Source organism: Mytilus californianus, unplaced genomic scaffold (assembly GCF_021869535.1).
Source record: "Mytilus californianus isolate M0D057914Y unplaced genomic scaffold, xbMytCali1.0.p SCAF_6, whole genome shotgun sequence".
Classification (NCBI taxonomy): Eukaryota; Metazoa; Mollusca; class Bivalvia; order Mytilida; family Mytilidae; genus Mytilus; species Mytilus californianus.
The window spans coordinates 88,196,419-88,217,304 of record NW_026262712.1 but is presented as its reverse complement, the minus strand read 5'-3'; the positions used below and the strand labels follow the sequence as shown (position 1 = coordinate 88,217,304).

Sequence of the window (20,886 nt, the reverse complement as noted above, 5' to 3'; positions counted from 1 at the left end):
CCTGGTCTTAAAACATGAAGTAATGATGTGTTTGAGCTTTTGATTTTGCCATTTGATTAGGGACTTTCCTTTTTGAATTTTCCTTGGAGTTCAGTATTTTTGTGATTTTACTTTTTAGCATATGTACTGTACTATTAGCCCTATGAGATTTTAAAAGTCGGAAATCAAAAACTTCTAGAAAAATATCCAGACGTTGCAAAAGTTCTCAAAGAAGAAGCAGATGTGCAACCGTGAAAAAGGATTTAATGCACCGATTTTCCATTGAAAGTACCCATTTCCACCAGTTAAAATCTTGGTTGTAGCCAAGACAATTAATGAATAGGTTGAACGAGAAAACGGTACCTTTCTATAGTATCATTCGCACACCTTTTGCAAGACAAAAATAATTACAACAAACTCAAAACAGAAACATCCTGGCGTACTCTTACAAATATTCTACTTGGTTTGGCACCTTGAAAAATTATTCATATGAATTATTTGCCACGAAAAACAAAACAACGCTCAGAAAATGTCATGGAAGTATAAATATATACAGTATTTTGAAACCTATAGAATTGAAACCACATCATGTACTACTATAACAGGCAATATATTAGGATACATTTCAGACCCAGTTGAGTTATTTCTCTTTTTTCTTTTCAGTGGACTTTAACCCATGGTATGGGGATTTTCTCGTCATTAAAGACTGTACTGTGACCTATAGTTCCTGACATATCAATTTTCTTAGATTTCAAAAAAGCGAAGTATAGTTTTGACACAAGAAATCAGTTCACGATATCATATTTCACCTACATATCAGCTTTTTTTTTTTAAATCCGATCACTTTGAAGTTAATAGAGATAAGTTTAGGATATCAAATTGTACATTTTTTATGCTTTTTAAGTTAAGTAGCAGCCATTTTGAGAAAGGCAGCCGACGGATATTTTGTTGACACACTGAAATCAAACATGTATCTATATCTCCATTTCGTTGAAATCTTAACACAGAATGAAATAGTTAATCAAAATATAAGCGATTTTAAACTAAAACCAAGCCCGCGCCCCAGTTTTAAAATAAAATCACTTACTAAAAAAATAATTAATAATAATAAACATGATAAAAGTAAATAATTGTACACAATTGCGTTTCAGTCTTATTGAGACGAGAAGATGTTGAACTGGACCCTTTTTCAGAATGGGTCAAAACAATCAGGTCTCTGTTAAAACGTCACATTCATAAGTTGAAAAACTGTGTGAATGATCGACCAAAGTCCGTTTTCAGAGACAAAGTGGCTGTGAAATGTCAATCATGTCTTCACGATAAGTATGTTGCTGTTCCTGCGGACAAAGCTTCAAATGATATTGACTTTGTATGTAAATCGTACTACTACGAGTGTCTTATAAAAGAATTAGGAATAAATGAGCACTCAGGTAATCCCACATACAAAAACATATCATTTGACAAGGATGAGATTTTGGCGAATCAAAAGTCCTTCATGGTTTCAATGAACATTACATTGAACAAAAATCGGAGGACTTACCTTATTTGTATTGGATACCTAAGCTTCAAAAAGTTCCGAACAAACAACGGTACATTGCCGGCTCATCTGCATGTTCGACTAAAGAATTGTCCATAAGTTTGACCAAAATTCTGTCCGCAGTGAAAGAGGGTCTTCAGAAATACTGTGAAACTGTTTACTCGCGTAGTGGTATTAACCATATGTGGATTCTAAAAAACTCTAAAGAACTTCTGGATAATTGTAAATCTCGATCTTTTTCTAAAATTAGTTCTATCAAACCTTTTGATTTTTCAACCCTGTATACCACCATTCCCCATGTGAAATTGAAAAATCGTATAAAAGAAATAATCACAATGCTTTTCAACATAAAAATGGTAGCAAACGCTATAAATTATTACTTTGGGATACCATACGGCATATTTTGTTAATAGTGAACAAAAAAGAAAAACATGCTACACAGAGGAATAAGTGATCAGCAAGCGGGAGTTTCTTATTGACAACATATTTGTTGAATTTGGAGGTAGACTTTTTCAACAAATTGTCGGCATTCCTATGGGAACGAACTGTGCGCCTCTCCTTGTCGACCTCTTCTTATTTTCATATGAGTCGGAGTTCCTTCAGACACTTGTCAAAAACAAGAAGATCAAAGAAGCCAGGTCATTTAATTTCACATTCAGATATATTGATGATGTTCTTTCCATTAACAATCCAATCTTTTCTGATTGGGTTCCATTAATATATCCCCCAGAACTAGAAATTTAAGAAACAACAGACACGGCTTCCTCCGCCTCATTTTTAGACTTATACCTCGAATTTGACATACACGGTCATCTCAGTACCAGAATCTATGACAAACAAGACGATTTTAATTTTGAAATTATCAATTTCCTCCACCTTAGTAGCAATATACCAACTTCACCTGCGTATATACATTTCCCAACTTATTCGGTATTCAAGACACGATGGTCTTGAAGTATAGATTCTGGGTACTAACGTTGTTTATCATCTAAATAACGTGTTATAGTATTCTTTTAATTGTCTTTTTGAATATTACATTTACTGTTTAGTCTATTTTTGGTGATATCTATTTGACGTGGCTCGGTACTTATACATCCCGTAATTGCGCTATGGTAAATTTTTGTATTCTTGTCTTTCATTTTTGTTTGTGTGCTTTGTCCGTATGCCTTTTTGTGTTTCTTTGTTACATATTTGTTTGTTTTTTAGTGATTAGGATTATAACAGTGTTGACTGTTGTGCCCCTATTTTGACATTTTTGCCTATTGTGTCTGTTTGTTTTGTTCGCACATCGTTGTCAATGTGGTGGAATTTTGTGCGACTGTCATGCAGGTGAGAGGTTTGGCTAGCTATAGGGCCGGGTTAAATCCACCATTTTCTACATGGGAAGATGCCTGTACCAGGTCAGGAATATGACAGTTGTTGTCCATTCGTTTGGTGTGTTTGAGCTTTTGATTTTGCCATTTGATTAGTGATTTTCCGTTTTGAATTTTCCTCGGAGTTCGGTGTTTTTGTGATTTTTTGCTTTTTATTCATACTTTTACAGATTTTGTGTTGACAAACATTATACTTTTGATTCTTTTTAAAGATAATTAGTTTTGACCTGAATTAAATTTCCAATTTTCACAAAATTTTGTATGCATATCTACATTGTGTACATGTTATGCACAACTGTACAAAATCCACGCCTTATGTAAACTTTTGGAGTTTTTGCGCTTACAATTGATGTTGATGCACAGACGGACAAAGCAAAACTCGATACAAATCCCCCAAAAAATAACCTACTTAAATACAGTTTATTTGAGATTACAAATTTACTAAACACAACTATAATTGTCCTTTAAATTTTCAGCTAGATATATACTTCTAGACATGTGTTAATTTAATTCTGTATTTATTTAAAAAAGATTGCCAACAGCCAGAGGCTACGTTTAAAATTTTTTTACTTTGATTCTCAATGACATGTGTTATTAAGACGGATGAAACGCGGAAAAACCCTGAAGTAATAGAAACAAGAGACTATCAGAGTGACAGCAAACCGGATTTTTTAATATTTATTTGTGTCTTGGCATTTTTCAATATCACAAGGACCATAACTCCTGAACGGTAAAAGTGAAAATCGTCAATATTGAACTTGACCTCCATTTTGTCATCAGTAACAACATATTAAAATTTGAAAAGCTTTGGTTAAAAGGTTCATGAGTTATAGCACGGACACGACTGGAAACTCCATTTTTCAATCTTTCAAGAACCATAACTCCTGAACGGTAAAAGTGAAAATCGTCAATATTGAACTTGACCTCCATTTTGTCATCAGTAGCAACATATTAAAATTTGAAAAGCTTTGGTTGAACGGTTCGTGAGTAAATGCACGGACACTGTTTGGCAGTCGCCCGCCCGGATGCCCGCCCGCCCGCCGTACATCACCAAATCAATTACCGATTTTTCCTTCGGAAATCCGGTTAATAAAACCAAAATGTGTTTCTCTCAGGGTGACCCGATCCCCCTCAGCACAAGAATGGCCTACAGTTATGGAGGACTTATCAAACGCAAAATCTGCGATGTGAGTGTGGATCATTTTGGTCGACCCTGAGGCTAAATTTTCCGAACCTACAAGACTATCCATATACTATATTTCCCGTGGTCCCCTTTCTGATCCCAGTCCATTGCATTCAATTTCATTTCATTTATTGAAAAAAAAATAACAATAAGTAAGGAGTTTTTGTATGACAAAACAATGAGACAACTATCCATCAGAGACAAAACGTCTTCTTTCAATCCACAGTTTAGCTTTCTTGGGCTGTTAATGTGTAAAAAAATCAATCAGATTTCATTTACAATGAATTGACATACAAAACCGCTTAGAATAGAAGTATGTTGAAAACTGCCACTATTTATTCACAAATGTCCCTATATATAATGTGTAAAATATGTACAAGGTTTCAAAAATGCAGGTATGCAAAACTCCATGTTAAATAAGTAAATGACAATCACTTTAGTTTCATGTTTAATCTTTTTATCTTTGACCTTTGGCCTCATATGTTTTATTAAGAACAGAAAATGTAGTCTTTGAAAATAAATACACATTATACTTAGTAAATTCTAAGTATAAAATTTTAATAGGATTGTGTTGTTAATTTATATGTAGGTTACCTTTAGATAGATGTTTTCTCTATTACGAAGAAAAAAGTAACTGTTACTTGTTAAGTTCTATATCATTAAATTTTGAATATATGTGAGTTCAAACATCAAAAGTCCACATACCAAAACACATTTGTAAAAGTTAAAACTGTGGGAGGCACATAAAGTATAAAAAGGGCAAACTAAATGGAACGATTTGACTTTATTGTTTCAATCAGTTTTTCAGTGCATCAAACCTCTTCCTTATATGGAAGTCATTTTATTTCAAATTAATTCAAACGTTGCAGGGAAATACCGTCAACGTATAGAGTCCTGTATATGTGTTCATCCTAACAGAAGTTCCTCTAGACACTTTGTTACACAATGTATAAACAATGCTTTTATGAATGTTCCTGTTGGAACACATAGTATATACCTTTATTCCGTCAGAAACAATATTGTAATATTGCATCTAGTGAAAAATAACATTAAAGAATATTTCTTACATTTGGAACTTCATTTCCGTGACAACACTACAACATACAGAATGCAACCAGTGATTTGCATTTAACATGCTTATCAAGGTAACAAACAAAAACCGTTTTAAAAAGTACCGAACTCCAAGGAAAATTCAAATAGAAAAGTCCTTATCAGATGGCAAAATCAAAAGCTCAAACACATCAAACGAATGGAAAACAACTGTCATATTCCTGACTTGGTACAGGCATTTCCTTATGTAGAAAATGGTGGATTAAACCTGGTTGTATAGCTAGCTAAACCTCTCACTTGTATGACAGTCGCATACAATTCCATTATATTGACAACAATATGTGAACAAAACAAACAGTTTCTTTATTCTACATTGGCTAGAGGTATAGGGGGAGGGTTGAGATCTCACAAAACATGTTTAACCCCGCCATATTTTTGCGCCTGTCCCAAGTCAGGAGCCTCTGGCCATTGTTAATCTTGTATGGTTTTTTTTAATTTTAGTTCATTTATATGTTTTGGAGTTTAGTGTGACGTCCATTTTCACTGAACTAGCACACAATTCTATTCAAGGGCCAGCTGAGGACCACCTCCGGGTGCGGGATTTGTCGCTGCATTGAAGACCCATTGGTGGCCTTCGGCTGTTGTCTGCTCTTTGGTCGGGTTGTTGTCTCTTTGACATATTCCCCATTTCCATTCTCAATTTTATAAAAGGTAAGAATGTCAAAAAAAAAAGGATACAGCAGTCAACAATCGCATGATTTCATAAATAAGTGAATAAACCCATAATAGATACCAGGATTGAAATTTTGTATTTGCGCTAGACGCGCGTTTCGTTTACAAAAGACTCATCAGTCACGCTCGAATAAAAAAAAGTTAAAACGGTTGAAACCGTTTATCATTCTTGCTAAGAAAGCATCACCCGTCAAGTTATTCCATGCTTAAGAAAGCTTTAAGCACCGATTAAAACATATATACAAAACATCAAACCAGCAAAGGTAAAAAAAAAATAAGCACACATAAACATCAAATAAAACGATCCATTGATTAAAATATATACAGCACAATGAAATGCCACGTAAGCACATACATACGTAAGATGAGAATAATGTCCTTAGGTAACAGTAAATTAAAAATTCATAACATAATCAGAAATCACTAGCATAAGCTTATACATGGTAGCAAAACATTACTGGTCTCTGGTGGTAAGTTGTTTCATTTGTAATCATCCCACATTTTATTTTATAAAAACAATAAAAATGGATAAAATCAAGAGGATTTTTTACTTTTGCAATACCAACAAAAATTCGACTATGTAAGCGATAAACAATATATAAATAAAGCTTTGCAAAGAAAGTTCGGGTCGATAAGTACCATTAACTGCGGAAACATGTAACATAAAACTGCTTAAAGCAATTTCTTCTCTTCCACAATAATGCAACATTCCCAAAAGCATACATCTCTAAAGCATAATTTTGCAGACCTCTTATGAACTATATGACTAAAACACATTTTGTCATTTCGGGGCCTTTTATAGCTTGCTCTACAATATTGGTTTAGCTAATTGGTCTCTGGTGGATAGTTGTCTCATTTGGCAATCATACCACATCTTTTTATTTCTATATTTAAATTGGGGTATGCATTTTCATAAAACTGAAATATTGACATCTAAAATGTTCTAAAAAATGAAAACAATGTTTTTTTTTTATTGATAACTAAGTCTTTTCTTCATCTAGTTTCAAGACTAATTCACTAATAATGGCCCAATTACTCTGTGATTTTGTTACCTCGATTTGAATACAAGTTATGTTTCTCAATAAAATTGCAATGTCTGGATTCTTGACTTTTGCAGTATCAAACGAGCCTTTAGTTAACTCTCCAAGTTTTATCCAATCGGAGCAATGTTGGGATGAGGATATTTGCACTTCCCCATTTTCAATATAGTCTGTCTTTTTTGTTGGAAAGGCTCCAACGATAACGAGAGCTTTTAAAGTTTGTTGCTCCTTCAATACAACTGTATATGTTTGTCCTTTTTGAGGGCTTATTGCCCAAAAGTATTTATCATTTATAAAATAAGCTTGATCGGCTGTGTATTCTTCGTATACAACCATAGTCGTGTCCACCTCCGCTGGTGGATTCAGATTGTAATATTTTTTGCGTCGTATAATTTTTGTTCCTTTGAAATAACGGTCTACTATGAGCTGTTTTTTATTCTTTAGAGATGAGATTATACCATGATGTTGAAACAAACTTGGACGAAATCGTATTTCTTTTTCCTGTAGTTTTATTTTTGCAATAATGTTCATTAAAAAGTCACAAGGTTGTACGGCATAAAACAACAGAAAGAAATCAGAAATTGTCAATAAGTTAGATGATTTAAAAAATACTCCAATAAATCCCATATTTGAAAATCGAATTAAAAACCAATTGTTCATAAAAATTCGTTTATATTTCCTAACGTCTTGAATATAATTTTTAGCTGCAACAACATCATCTTCTAAATGCATATAAAAGTCTGAGATATTATGACAATATTTGAATAAAAATGCATAGTGAATATTTTGTTTACTTCTCCACGTTAATCGTTCGACACTATCGTTATACGTCCTTGGGATAAGATTGAAATCCGGATATAATTGTGGCGGTAAAGTTATTACTTGAATATGTCCAGATTGTATATATTCGTCATACGTTTCTGAAACGTTTAATGCTCGTTCATTGTTCCAGTCAGCATCATCATCGTTAAACATTATCACTATAGTAACCGTTTCCTTATCCTCAGGTGACGAGTTTGCTAATAATGAGTCGATTGTTTTATGGATGTAGTTAAACCTCTCTCGTTTTATCGATGGGATCCCAATCGTTAGAAAACCTACAAAAGAGTTCAAATGATCAATGGTTTCATGCCACAAACTAATAATAATCTATGAAGGGGGTCAGATAAAAACTAGAAATTTAGGTTGAACCATGGTAGTATTAAATAATGGTTGAGCTTAGCAAATAACTTTCCATTCATCAATTGTATTGATACTGATTACTCCGATAATGTTTAAATATTGATTCACATTGAACACTCAATACAAGCATAAGAAAGATATTATATATCATTAAAAAAGAGAGGCGAAAAATACCAAAAGATATTCAAACTCATAAGTCGAAAGCATTCTGACAACCTCATGGCTAAAAACGAAAAAGACCAAGAGACAAACAACAGAACACAAAACACAAAACACAACATAGAAAACCAAAGACCAAGCAATGATTAGGTAGCGGTCAAAATGGATTAATCAAAGCTTTCAGAGGTAAAATAATTTTATCTTTAAAAATGCTCGATTGGTCCATTTATCAGCTGAAATAGGGATTTTGAACAAGCTTTTATAAACTGCAAGTTCTCTTAGGTAGGAACATTCATTTTTTTTTTATTTCTTTAGAAGTTGTCAAAAGTGCCAACCAGTCCTTAATTTGTTCTATTCATGTTCTTCTGTCTTTTTCTAATGTTAAATGAAGGTTGGGTCCTAACGAGCATGTTCAGTCATAATTTTAAATCATATGATAATTATTTCCCTTAATGGAGTACGATACGAAATTGCCGTGTTCTTTTTTGTCGTTATTTTGTATAGACTGCCATACTGTAATATTCAAAATTATTGTTCCGACACAATAGGATATGTTATTTGCATCATGGCTTATAATTTGATGGTTTTTATATACATTGGGAAGAATGTCATAAATTATGTAATCTTTTCAGTGTGTCATTTTAAAATATAGTATCTAGTTTCTTTCAAAAGGATATAGAAAAAGATTAACAAAACTCGATTAATAAACATTATTCTTTGAAATGAAAAGTTGTTTGAACAAATAGTCAGATCATATTCAGGACGCCTAAGAATACAAAACTTAATTACATACCTTTTTGTGGTCTGAAATGACCATACTGCAATGCTGCACTTACACTGAAATTTAATGTGAACTCTGTGGATCCCGGAGACTTTATACTTGATTTCTGTCAAGATTTTAAATGATATGAAAAATAAAACAACGTGTCTTGTACTATCTTCTCTTATTTCTCTTATACTAACGGACTTTAAAAACGCAAGACTAGATTATTTTTTTATTTTCTTTTTGAAAAAAGTAAAACTTATAAAATAAATATACTAACATAAACTTCATTCATTACTTCATTGTTTAAATAAAGTTTGCAGTTCGAAAGTTTGATTGATTACGTCACGTTTAATGTTCAAATCATATAGTATGCACTCGAACTCTGGGTTTCTCCTTATTAATGGATGTGGCCTCGTCGAAGCCAATGACTGCTTGGTACCAACACCTAAATGATTGACAGAAAAGTCAACCAGTTCTATTGGGCATGTTTTAAGTTTTGTTTTGTCACTTTTGATTTTGCCCCTGTCCCACCAATTACAGTCAGATTTGGCAATTATGTGGTTTAAACTGTAGGCTTTAATTGTATTTACGTTGCAGTAGTAAACCTGTCTCGCAAATGGAGCTGCGTAATGAACTAATGACGTGGCGTTGTCACTTCAGGTTGATCTGATCATGGCTGGTCATTAACATATCCCGTCTGTCTGTACCGTTGGTGTGAAGACTGTAAGAGGAGGTTCTGACGTGACATTGTCTAGCAACGGCAAGTTGCCTTATTCCTGTCCGCAACATTGTAATGGCATGATTTAGATTTTCATTGCTGAGTCCCCGCAATATGGAAATGAAACATGTTTTTACTGATTTAAGTGTGGTATGGATTCAAAGAAATGGTTCACTGATGAGTCTTTTGTAGACGAAACGCGCGTCTGGCGTAAATACAAAATTTAAATTCTGGTATCTATGATGAGTTTATTCACAAAGAAAAAAAACTATAAAAAATCATGCATGGGTTTCAAATTTCGCTTTTAGAAATTCGTGCGCCATCAATAATCCGGTATGTTCAATAATCCAGTAATGTGAATTTTCTAAACAAAAAGATGTGTGGTAAGCATGCATAGCAATTATATAAAGAGTAATCATGATTTGGTTAAACAAAATCAAATCATCAAAATGTGTGTTGCGTTTTTAAAGTCCGTCAGTATATTACTATTTTATGCAAGCTGATGCATTAGTTCATTCTTGTAAAACATGACATATTACAATAAGAATTATTTGTGATATAATTAATTCAATACATTAATAATAGATAGTTGGAATATATGACTAGAAATTAATAGATAGTTAGAATATATGATTAGAAATTAATGAAGATGAAAATATGCATTTGGCTCATTCAAAGTATGGCGAAGTTATACATTAAAGTGTAATTTGCAACTTATCAAATTAAGGAAATGTGACAATTATGTTCAAAACTTGTATACATTACCAATGTTTCAGAATGAGCCGATTTTGTAACCAATTGTAACAGTGAATTGCTTGATGTACTTTCACTGGTTACATTTACACTTGTTTTTATTCTTTTAGTACTGTTTTGAATCATTATAGCTGTGTAATTCTGAAACAAAACAATATCATTTTAACATTCGACACATTTCATATTTATTTCAAAGTAAATAGTTTGAAATATTTATCTTTTTGAAGCTGTTGCCGAGTGGTGTAAGACATAAAGTTTTCCCCTAAGCTTGTTCATCCGTATATTTATACGTCTGTATGCCACTGATTAGTTAAGCTTTCTCGTCATATCAGTCATGTTATCATGTAATGGTTGATCTATTTCGGATTTGATTTTTTATATTATAATATTTTCAGTAAATGCCCCTTAATAATAAAGAAAATAAATTCAACTGATGGTTCTTCTCAATGTCTTAATACATTACATGTATCAATTAAATCATTTGATGTTTACAGACAATGCTGGGTTCCACGTCAAGTTCAAACTTGACACGAATCAGAAGTATTTCCCCGAAACAAGAATATAGAAGCAAAAATTTAGGTGTTTATTACATAATTATGGTGAATATAGAAGTTTTCTAAATTTTGTGATTTAATTTGTACCTTATTCAATAAGACTGCATTACCTGCACCTGAAAAGAACAAGTTTAAACATATAATTTTTAGTTAATGGTATTGGAGATAGGGGTTAATTTTTAGAATTGTATGCGGTGTATTTCTACGTATCAAATACGATGGGTTTTAAAGAGAAAAGTAAAATTGAAAAAATACCGAACTCCAGGGAAAATTCAAAACGGTAAGCCCTTTATTAAATGGCAAAATCAAAAACTCAAACACATCAAACGAATGGAAAACAGCTGACATATTCCTGACTTGGTACAGGCCTTTCCTTATGAAGGAAATGGTGGATTAAACCTGGTTTAATAGCTAGCTGAACCTCTCACTGGTATGACAGTCGCATACAATTCCATTATATTGACAACAATATGTGAACAAAACAAACAGACATAATAGGTAAAAATGTCAAAAATAGGAGTACAGCAGTCAACATTGTTATAATCTTTATATATAATAATCACTATAAAACACACAAATATGTCAACAAAGAAAAACAAAATGGCATATAGACAAAAATGAAAGACAAAAATACAAAAGAATATTACCAAAAATGGACTAAACAGAAAGGTTAATCATTTACAAAGACAAATAAGAGAACAATAAAAAACGTAATTAAGATGATAAACAACGTCATTACCTAGAATCTATACTTCATGTATTATTTGTGAAGTTGATACGGAATATTTATCAACAAGGTATTGGTATCTACCGAACAAGGTCTTAGTATCTACCATTGAACTTTTTTTAAGAAAAAAGAAGAGACGTTCTTTGATATAACCCTGGTTCATCAACTTTCTGCTAAAGAGGAATAACCAGTAGTTAAAAAGGAATAATCAGCAGTTAAAGAGGAATAACAAATAGTTAAAGAGGAATAATCAACAGCTAAAAAGGAATAATCAACAGCTAAAGAGGAATAATCAACAGATAAAGAGGAATGAACAACAACTAAAGAAGAATAAACAACAGTTAAAGAAGAATAGCTAACAGTTAAATAGGAATAATCAACAGCTAAAAAGGAATAATCAACAGCTAAAAAGGAATAATCAACAGCTAAAGAGGAATAACCAATAGTTAAAGAGGAATAACCAAAAGCTAAAAAGGAATAATCAACAGCTAAAGAGGAATAACCAACAGATAAAGAGGAATAAACAACAGCTAAAAAGGAATAATCAACAGCTAAAGAGGAATAATCAACAACTAACGAGATATAATCAACAGATAAAGAGGAATAACCAACAGATGAATAATAAACAGCTCACGAGGATTAGCCAGCAGTTAAAGAGGAATGACAAACATAAACAACAATTAAAGACTGTTTAAACATATACAAATTATATCATTAGCACCGACTTTTTTATTTTATGAATAATATACTGACCTTCAATGTGTATTGATGTACGTGGGTATGCATCTATAACACTGTTTAGTTTCATAAATCCCAATACACTACATGTACCCAAAAATAGGATTACAGTTTCTTTTCGTCTACCACGAGGCAGTATTCGCATTTTGTGTCTGCAATAAATTGAAAAAATAGCGTTTACAACATGTTCAACAACGGTACATTATGTTTGTATTGTGGTGAGCGGAATCATACTTCCGCTGTATGTCGTCATGGGGCACCTGTCACTTGTCACAAGTGTAATGGTAAAAGCCATAAGGCTAAGTCCTGTAATATGCATTAGGTTCTCGGCCAAGAAGCGAGCGCCGTAAATGGCGATAGCTCTAGTGAAGCAAATGTCTGTAAAAAGGAAAACGTAAACCTAAACGTTGACAAAATGGTAGGTCCAAAGTTTAATCTATTTCTAAAATAGATTTTTAAACATCCGCAGTGTCTTAATCATATCGTAAGTATATTTGGCATGATCGAAACCTTTTTAAAATCAAATGATAGACCCGCTAACCTTGACCATGAGTATACATGGTTCGGAAAATGCAGGTCATCAGGTTAAGATAAAGGGGGTATGGGTCTTTGTTTAAAACCAGAACTTCCTGTCCTTCTTAACTTGGTAAACTTCTTGATAAACATGAACGTTTGCGGGTTCTATCTAGACTACAAAAACAGCTATTGGAATTGCATATTTTCCAAATGATGGAATCGATCGGTAACCAACCGATATGATCATGTATAAACTACTTGAAAATCCATTCTGGTTATGAAATTTTACTTAAGGTGACTTTAACGGGAAAATGTTTTGAAAAGTGTCACGCTACAAACTTTAATATCATGTGTGAATTATCATCATAGATGCGAGTGACTTAAATGCTCTAAATTGCCTCTCTGTTTTTGAAGGACATTATACAAGTATTCTAAATAATCAAAGGTCCACAATCGACTGCGTCCTTCTTTCTGAGGCCCTTATCCGCAAACTAACAGGTTTGTTTGATCTACATAGTGATCATGTCATAATACGAACCGAAATAAATACAAACACGCGGAAAATAAAAAACGAACCTAAAAAATCGGCTTTTATTTGAAAAATAAATGAAAATACTAATTGGAATACTTTTCAAACAACCTTAAAAACTAAATTTAGGGCACCTGAGCACACTATGAGAATGCCTTCGAATATCAATACAATTTGAGATCACTGGGGAAAAGTCCGTACTTGATGCTGCTGAATTTTCTATCGAAAGAGTAAACAAATCAAATCGGTATCGTAAGTTTTGGGACACCGAACTTGACATTTTGATTAAAAACAGAAGAGATAGTAATCGCCTGAAAAGAATTCATAACAAAACCCACGACTGTAATAGCGAGACTGTATTTGATCCCATACAGTCGATGTGTTTTGGGTCTGTACCTTTTTGTCTCGAGATAACTTGGTGAAGGTTATTCTAAAACCTGTATTCAACGCACTAAACTAGGTTTTATACGTGTATAATTAAATTATATGTTTCATTATAATTCATATTGATTGACTGACAACAATCGCGAGGCACTCGAACATCAAATTTTATTTCCATATCAATAAATACAATGGCTATGACTGCACGTGTTATCCACGACAATGTTAAAACAAGGCATAGAAAAACTTACGGAAAGCTTGATATAACTCTTAATTTCATGGTTGTAGCAGAAAAATGAAATTAAAAGAATTGAATGCTTCTTTTTATAAATTTTTAGGCGCTTCATAAAAATGTGCTTCGGTCAACATTTTTACACCCCAATAAAATGACAAAAAAGCATTCAATTCTTAAATATGTTCTCGGGTTGTTATATGAATTTATATTATTATTTGTGTTTCATTTTACAGTCACACATGTATAGGCTTTTGGCACTATTGAATAAATAAACCAATCAAATCGTATCTTTGAAATTAGCACGTGTTGGTCGATAGGCATTAGGTAAATTTGTCGACAATTATTACAGAGGGATTCACGCATTCCTGCCGATACTGACCATCACAGATTGACCCATTGTTACATTTGACCACTGAGGAAAACGACGTGTGTCAGATGTAAAGCATACTCAGTCTGCTCATCCTTCTGGAGTACTTTATATCAATACCGGTTCGATGGAAATTCGTTTTGTTAAAAATTTCTCCCTTCTTTATACAACCGTTTTTTGTTTATTAATCACCCCTTTTGTGTATTTAAGTTGCTTTGCTTTTAACAATATTAGTTGAGAGATTTTATAGATATCCAGAATCTTTAAATTAAAAAAAAATTCAATCATTTTAGTTAGTTTACTTATATAACATATATGTAGTTTCAAGAATTAAGTGACAGCAAAATGTTGATAAGAAAAATAACAGGCACCACCGATGTTATTGAATCGGCATTTTTTTTATTTAAACTACTAAATGCTTTCACATTCTTATCTCTATAATACATTTATTATATTACTTCTGTGGACAAAAAAAGAAGCAAAATAGTTGCATTTTTATGATTAAATAATTGATAAGTGGACCGTGTTGATTGTGTTCAGACGATTGAATATACTTTTCATAATTGCTTATATATTTACCAGAGCTGAACAATGAATGAATTAATTATGAGTTCACTGAGAGAATTCACCTAGTACGATTGTTAAACTGAATATGATGTACTTTGTATACCAGAAAATTGATTCGATATAGTCATGTGTCATCGTTTAACATACATATAAAAATCAGGAGATTTGGTATGATTGCCAATGAGACAACTATCCACAAAAATTCAAATGAAGTGGATGTAAGCAATTATAGGCAACCGTGCATGCAGTTACCAGTAAATTTTCTGAACGGTCAAGTTTATTCTAGTAGAAAGCACCACTTATAGATACCCCGATTAATGTAGGCGTTCGTCATATGTAGAGTTTTTCACAACATAATGGCACCCATGAAGAATACAAAAAAAATCAAAAATGAACACGAAGATATCATAGTTACGTAGCGGACAAATACCTCATACTGATCAATCCACCCGTGATAAAACAAGTTTCTTTCTTTAAAAAAAGAAAGGCAATACGTGAACCTAAGACCGCTGACTGGTCACCAAAAGATTGTTGCTGAATTTGTGTTTCCATTTGAATTGAAATAATTGAATGTGAATAGAAGAATATAATGATGAAGTTAAACTACCTTTATTAAAAATCTGTATTAGTATGTACATTCTTGCACAAGTCAGTTGAAATTGATGTTGGATAGTTGTGAATAGAAATGTGTATATATACAGCTACTATTTGAATATACATTTTAAAAATCGACTATTTCATTTGTTACTTGGGATTGTACTCATAAACCTATTGCAAATCCCAGTTTGTACAAACCGGATGTATAATGCAAATTGCACAAACCAATTACAATATAAATTTAAGCACTGAGTTTGCTTTATAATCTGGATGCATTTACTTTATCTATCATATCTTTATATTGAGCTTCCTTCATATTGTAAACTCGTTATTGAATTTGTCTGTACTCATGGTAGATATTGTATAGATAAATTTTCCATGTGAAGTGAAACCCTGTGGCTTGCAACTTTAAAGAATGTTTCGTATATATATTTCTTGAAAGTAACACACCAGCTTCATTTGGACCTCTTATATAGAGACTTATTTTTGTCTCATAAAACATCTCAAATTTTAAGGATTTCCTGATTTTCTTAAATCAATCCAAATATTCTACAGGGAAACTTGGTTTTGAAGAATATCTTATTTTCAGAAGTTTTATGAATACATAAACATACTTTCAAAAGAACCAATTTATATAAAAAGACATGTAGATATGAAAAGATACCAGGATTAATATGTTGTACGCCAGCGGGAGTTAAGTCCACAAAGAATCACCAGTGACGCGCGAATGAAAATAGTTTAATAAAAGCCAAATAAAGTACGAAGTTAAGTAATCTATTCCTTAGGTAGAAAATCCTTGGCATTTCGAAAATGTCAAAATTGATAAAAGGACAGTTACTTCAAAAAAGAAAACAAAAGAGAAACAGCTAGAGGTCAGAATACCGTAAGCAATGATGATCGTGCTTGAAAATCACATGTCAAGCTCTTACTACCGCGTCTGGATAAGAATACGCATTTGCGTCTAGTTTAAACATATTTTATTGTCTAAATATACAATAGGATTGGATACAAGTTATAACAACTTAAAATAATCCTTTCCAAATAAGTACAATATACAAAATTTCAAGATGACAGCAATTATATATTTCAGTACAATATGAAAAATATATACAATAAATATGGTATGTTTAAACAGTAACAGTTGGATACGAGTACACTTTAAGATATAGCAATATTAATCAAAGAATCTTTTTGTATGGCGTATATAACTATGTATATTTCTGAAAAGGATTGTGTTTTGTTCAACACTAATTTCTTCTGTTCCAAATAAAATATGTTCTATGGAAATAGCAACTAAGTGTTGAATGTTTTCAAAGAGCTGATTTCTTAAATGTATGTAGAGTGGACATTCTAAGAAAAAAAGAATCGAATCTTTTAATGGACACCCACATTCACAACTTGGGTCATTTACTAAATAAACTCTGTATAAATCAGCTTTTAACGGACTACATCTGTGTCGTAATTTTGTATGCAGTATATTTTCCATCCTGTTTCTAATGAAATAATATTTAGGTACTAAAAATGAAATATCATTTCGCCGGATTGTGTTTTTGAAATTTGGAGATGATTGAATGGATTTAATATCTAACGGAAATAAATTCCATGCTCGAATTAAAGAAGGGAAAAAAGATTTAAAAAATATGTCCAATCTACATCTCGGTTCTCTATAGTGAGAACGGTTTTTAGTATTATAATAATTATCATCTGTATAATCCGAGATACAATCCATAAGGTATTCTGGAACATTATTGTTGTGTATTTTATGAAATAAACATAATTTACGTCTATTTCTTCTAGAATTCAAAGTTTCCCATCCAGTTTCAAAAAGTAGGGACTCTTTACTTGCAAATTGCGGAAGTCCAGTAATAATTCTGGCTGCCTCAAACTGCAAGCGCTCAATTTTTTCAGAATCTCTAACACAGCATCCATCCCATAGCTCGAATGCATTTTCTAAAAGTGGAAGTAATTATGCAAGATATATCTTATTAAGATTGTTTCTGTTAAAAATATATTTCAATTTTCTGAGAACAAAAATCTGTTTAGTGGCACTATAGCAAATATTATCTATATGTACTGACCACTTGCAATAATTAGAAAAAGTAACACCCAAATGTTTGTGGTCATCAACTTTTTTAATAATGGTCCATTGAATTTCAAATTAATAGGCTGGAAATCCTTACGGAAATTAAAAACCATATATTCTGTTTTTTGAGGATTAAAATCTACAAGCCATTGTTTTGACTAATTATTTTATGTTTCTAGATCCGTATTTAATCTCCCTTCTATATCTATAGCATTATTCGAAGAATACATAAGTGAACTATCATCGGCAAAAAGTCTAACTAAACATTGAATTTCATCTGCTATGTCATTTATAAACATAAGAAATAATAAGGGCTCAAGTACTGAGCCTTGGGGCACACCTGCTTTTAATGTTCCAAATGTGGATTCTGAATTTTTAAGAAGCACTTTCTGTTTCATATTACTTAAATAACTTTCAATCCAACGCAATAATTTGCCCAGTATGCCATAAGTTTTTATTTTTGCTAATAGACCATTATGCCAAAGTCGGTCAAAAGCCTTCGAGATATCACAAAAAATCATACAAATGATTTCTTTAGCTTCCATAGCTAAACAAATTCTGTGATAAATCTCAATCATTTGATGAAATGTTGAATAACCAGAAACGAAACCTGACAGGAATTTGTACAATAGCTTGTGTTCAAAAATGAAATTAAAAATATGTTTATAAACTATCCTTTCAAAAACTTTACCCACACAGCTTAACAATGCAATAGGACGATAGTTTGAAACCATCGATTTATCCCCTTTTTTGAAAAAAGCTAAAACATTAGCAACTTTGAAATTTTGAAGTTCTCATTGAACACTCAAATATATATGATAAAGGTACACATACACTATTAGCAGTATATTTTAGCATTTGATGACTAATACAATATTCACCGGATGCTTTACCAATTTCCAAAGATTTGAGTACGTCTTTAATCTCATCCTCCGTTATTTCATTAATATCTAAGCTATGTTGGGTACGAAGTGGTAAATCTGGAGGTTAAACTCCATCATCCGAAGATGAAGAAATATTACAAAAATATGAGTTAAGCAAATCTGCTTTTTCTTTTTCACCAACAGAAATTTCATTACTATTTGGATTTAATGATGGAGGAATCGACGTGGAACGACAATTACCCATACCTTTTTTAACGAGAGACCAGAATGCTTTCGGGTTTGTGTTTGACTTTTCATATAAAAGACCATTAGCGTTTAAATAGAACTGTTCCTTTGCATAAATAATCATGTTATTTACTTTGTTACGTTGAACTTTGAATTTTTTAGTATTTTGCACAGTTCTCAATTTTCGTAATTTTTTATGAAGTCTATCACGTAGTCTAATCTCTTTTCGAATTTCCGAGTTAAACCACGGTTTATCTGATGATCGAATAGTGACGGTTTTAGTAGGTATAGAATTTTTAGCCATTTCTATATACTTTTCTGTGAAAAAACTGCCATTCTGTCTACGTCGTCCTCAAAAGCAGTCAAAGAAGTTTGCCAATCAAAATTCTGAATATCATTATTAAATCTAGTAAAATATGCATGTTTATATAACCAAATAGTTCGTGTAAAAATTTTTTCGCTAAAATTCGGATTTTTTAAATATACATTGGTAGCATTATGATCACTCATTTCTCTATTTATATCAATAACGTCAGTAAAGGTAGCACAACAATCTTCAGAAATTAAAATTGGATCCAATAAAGTAGCTCTTCCAGATCTTTGATCAAATCTGGTCGCTTCTTTTACAACATTTTTTAAACAAAAAATATTCATTAGATCATTTAAAACATGATTGTGTTCAGTAAATAAATAAACATTCAAATCACCTGTAATTACAATTTTAGTTGTATAATTATATGCTTGTTCTATTGAATGTTTAAAATTTTGCCAGAAGGGATGACTTGAACCTGGTGATCGATAAAGTAAAATTTTGTGTTGAGGAAAATCAATTTCTAGCCATATTAGTTCACCATTTTCAAATTCTAAATCGAATCGTCTCTTAGTTTTTAGTATTTCAGATACATAAACCAAAACACCTCCGCCAAAGCAGTTCCGATCATTTCTATATAATTCCTGATGGTACCCATCTATATGTATATCTTGACTAAAAATATTTTCATCAAGATGACCTTCTGTGATACAAACTATGGAAGAGCCTAAGGCTAGAGTTTCAATGTATTCAAGTTTTGTTCGGACACTTCTGGCATTCAAATGAAATATCGAAATTTCGTTTTCATAGGGTCCGGGATTTTAAGCTACATCATTACAAAGCAGTTTCAAAACTAACATGATAAAGGTAAAACTAATATCTACGCAAAAATTACAAAAAGCAAACTTATAGAGATAACCTAAACTTATTTTAACACTATATAAAACAAATTGAACAAACTGTGAAAACAGCGAATATGTTTTCATATAATACAACATTGTCTTTTTCAGAACTGAATAACACTTATAATAAAATGTGCCTATTGAGATCATGTATTGAATTAAATCATTACCCATTGTCTATGATAAGCACATCTTCTATTGATTTGTATGTAGGATCTTTAAAAGGTAATAGCCATATTTGATGACATGTAAATGAACAAGTATGTGTAATAATACACCATATATACACGATTCTATAATTAATCAAATTTGTACTCGACAATGAAAAAAAAGGAACAAAACAAACAAACATAAACAAAAATTGTATTTACATAAAGACATTGCGAAAATGTATGAGTAAATTGATATTTGGCGTGTCTTTTTCGAGGAAAACAACTTTAATAAATTGATCATATCACATAACAGATGTGTTTTTTCAATAAAAAAAATTGATCGAAAACATTGGTGGTACTACAGAAACCAAAACAATTAAATTATCACACCATTCGAGTAGACCCTAACACGTTTGCGTCATCACATATATTAAACTTATAGTTGAACATGTTGAATTCGGATGTCAAACTACCTACCTCAAGTGTTTTGACTCCGGATTCATTGACATTTTATCTGGAATTTTTTTGAACGCAAACCGATATAGTGCGTATGAACAGGGTGTATAATGTGAATGAATCAAGACGTGTAGTATAGCTGGTCAACACACACTGAATACAATTTTCAAAACCGTATCATAAAAATAATT

At 32.0% G+C, this 20,886-nt stretch overlaps 1 protein-coding gene across 11 annotated transcripts in view; it reads right to left on the bottom strand.

The window, feature by feature from the left end:
• Positions 1–6,793: 6,793 nt before the first annotated feature.
• Positions 6,794–20,886, bottom strand: part of LOC127706470 (alpha-1,3-mannosyl-glycoprotein 4-beta-N-acetylglucosaminyltransferase C-like) — an 82,111-nt gene continuing 68,018 nt past the window's right edge. For all 11 annotated transcript variants that reach the window (XM_052211106.1, XM_052211101.1, XM_052211102.1 and 8 more), the window contains 5 exons: positions 12,507–12,643; positions 11,114–11,142; positions 10,485–10,613; positions 9,029–9,122; positions 6,794–7,991 (listed from right to left, as the gene is read on the bottom strand). In XM_052211106.1, the coding sequence (XP_052067066.1) occupies positions 6,835–7,991; positions 9,029–9,122; positions 10,485–10,613; positions 11,114–11,142; positions 12,507–12,636 (1,539 nt within the window). In that variant the 5' untranslated portion in view covers positions 12,637–12,643 and the 3' untranslated portion in view covers positions 6,794–6,834. The remainder of the gene's footprint in view (positions 7,992–9,028; positions 9,123–10,484; positions 10,614–11,113; positions 11,143–12,506; positions 12,644–20,886) is intronic.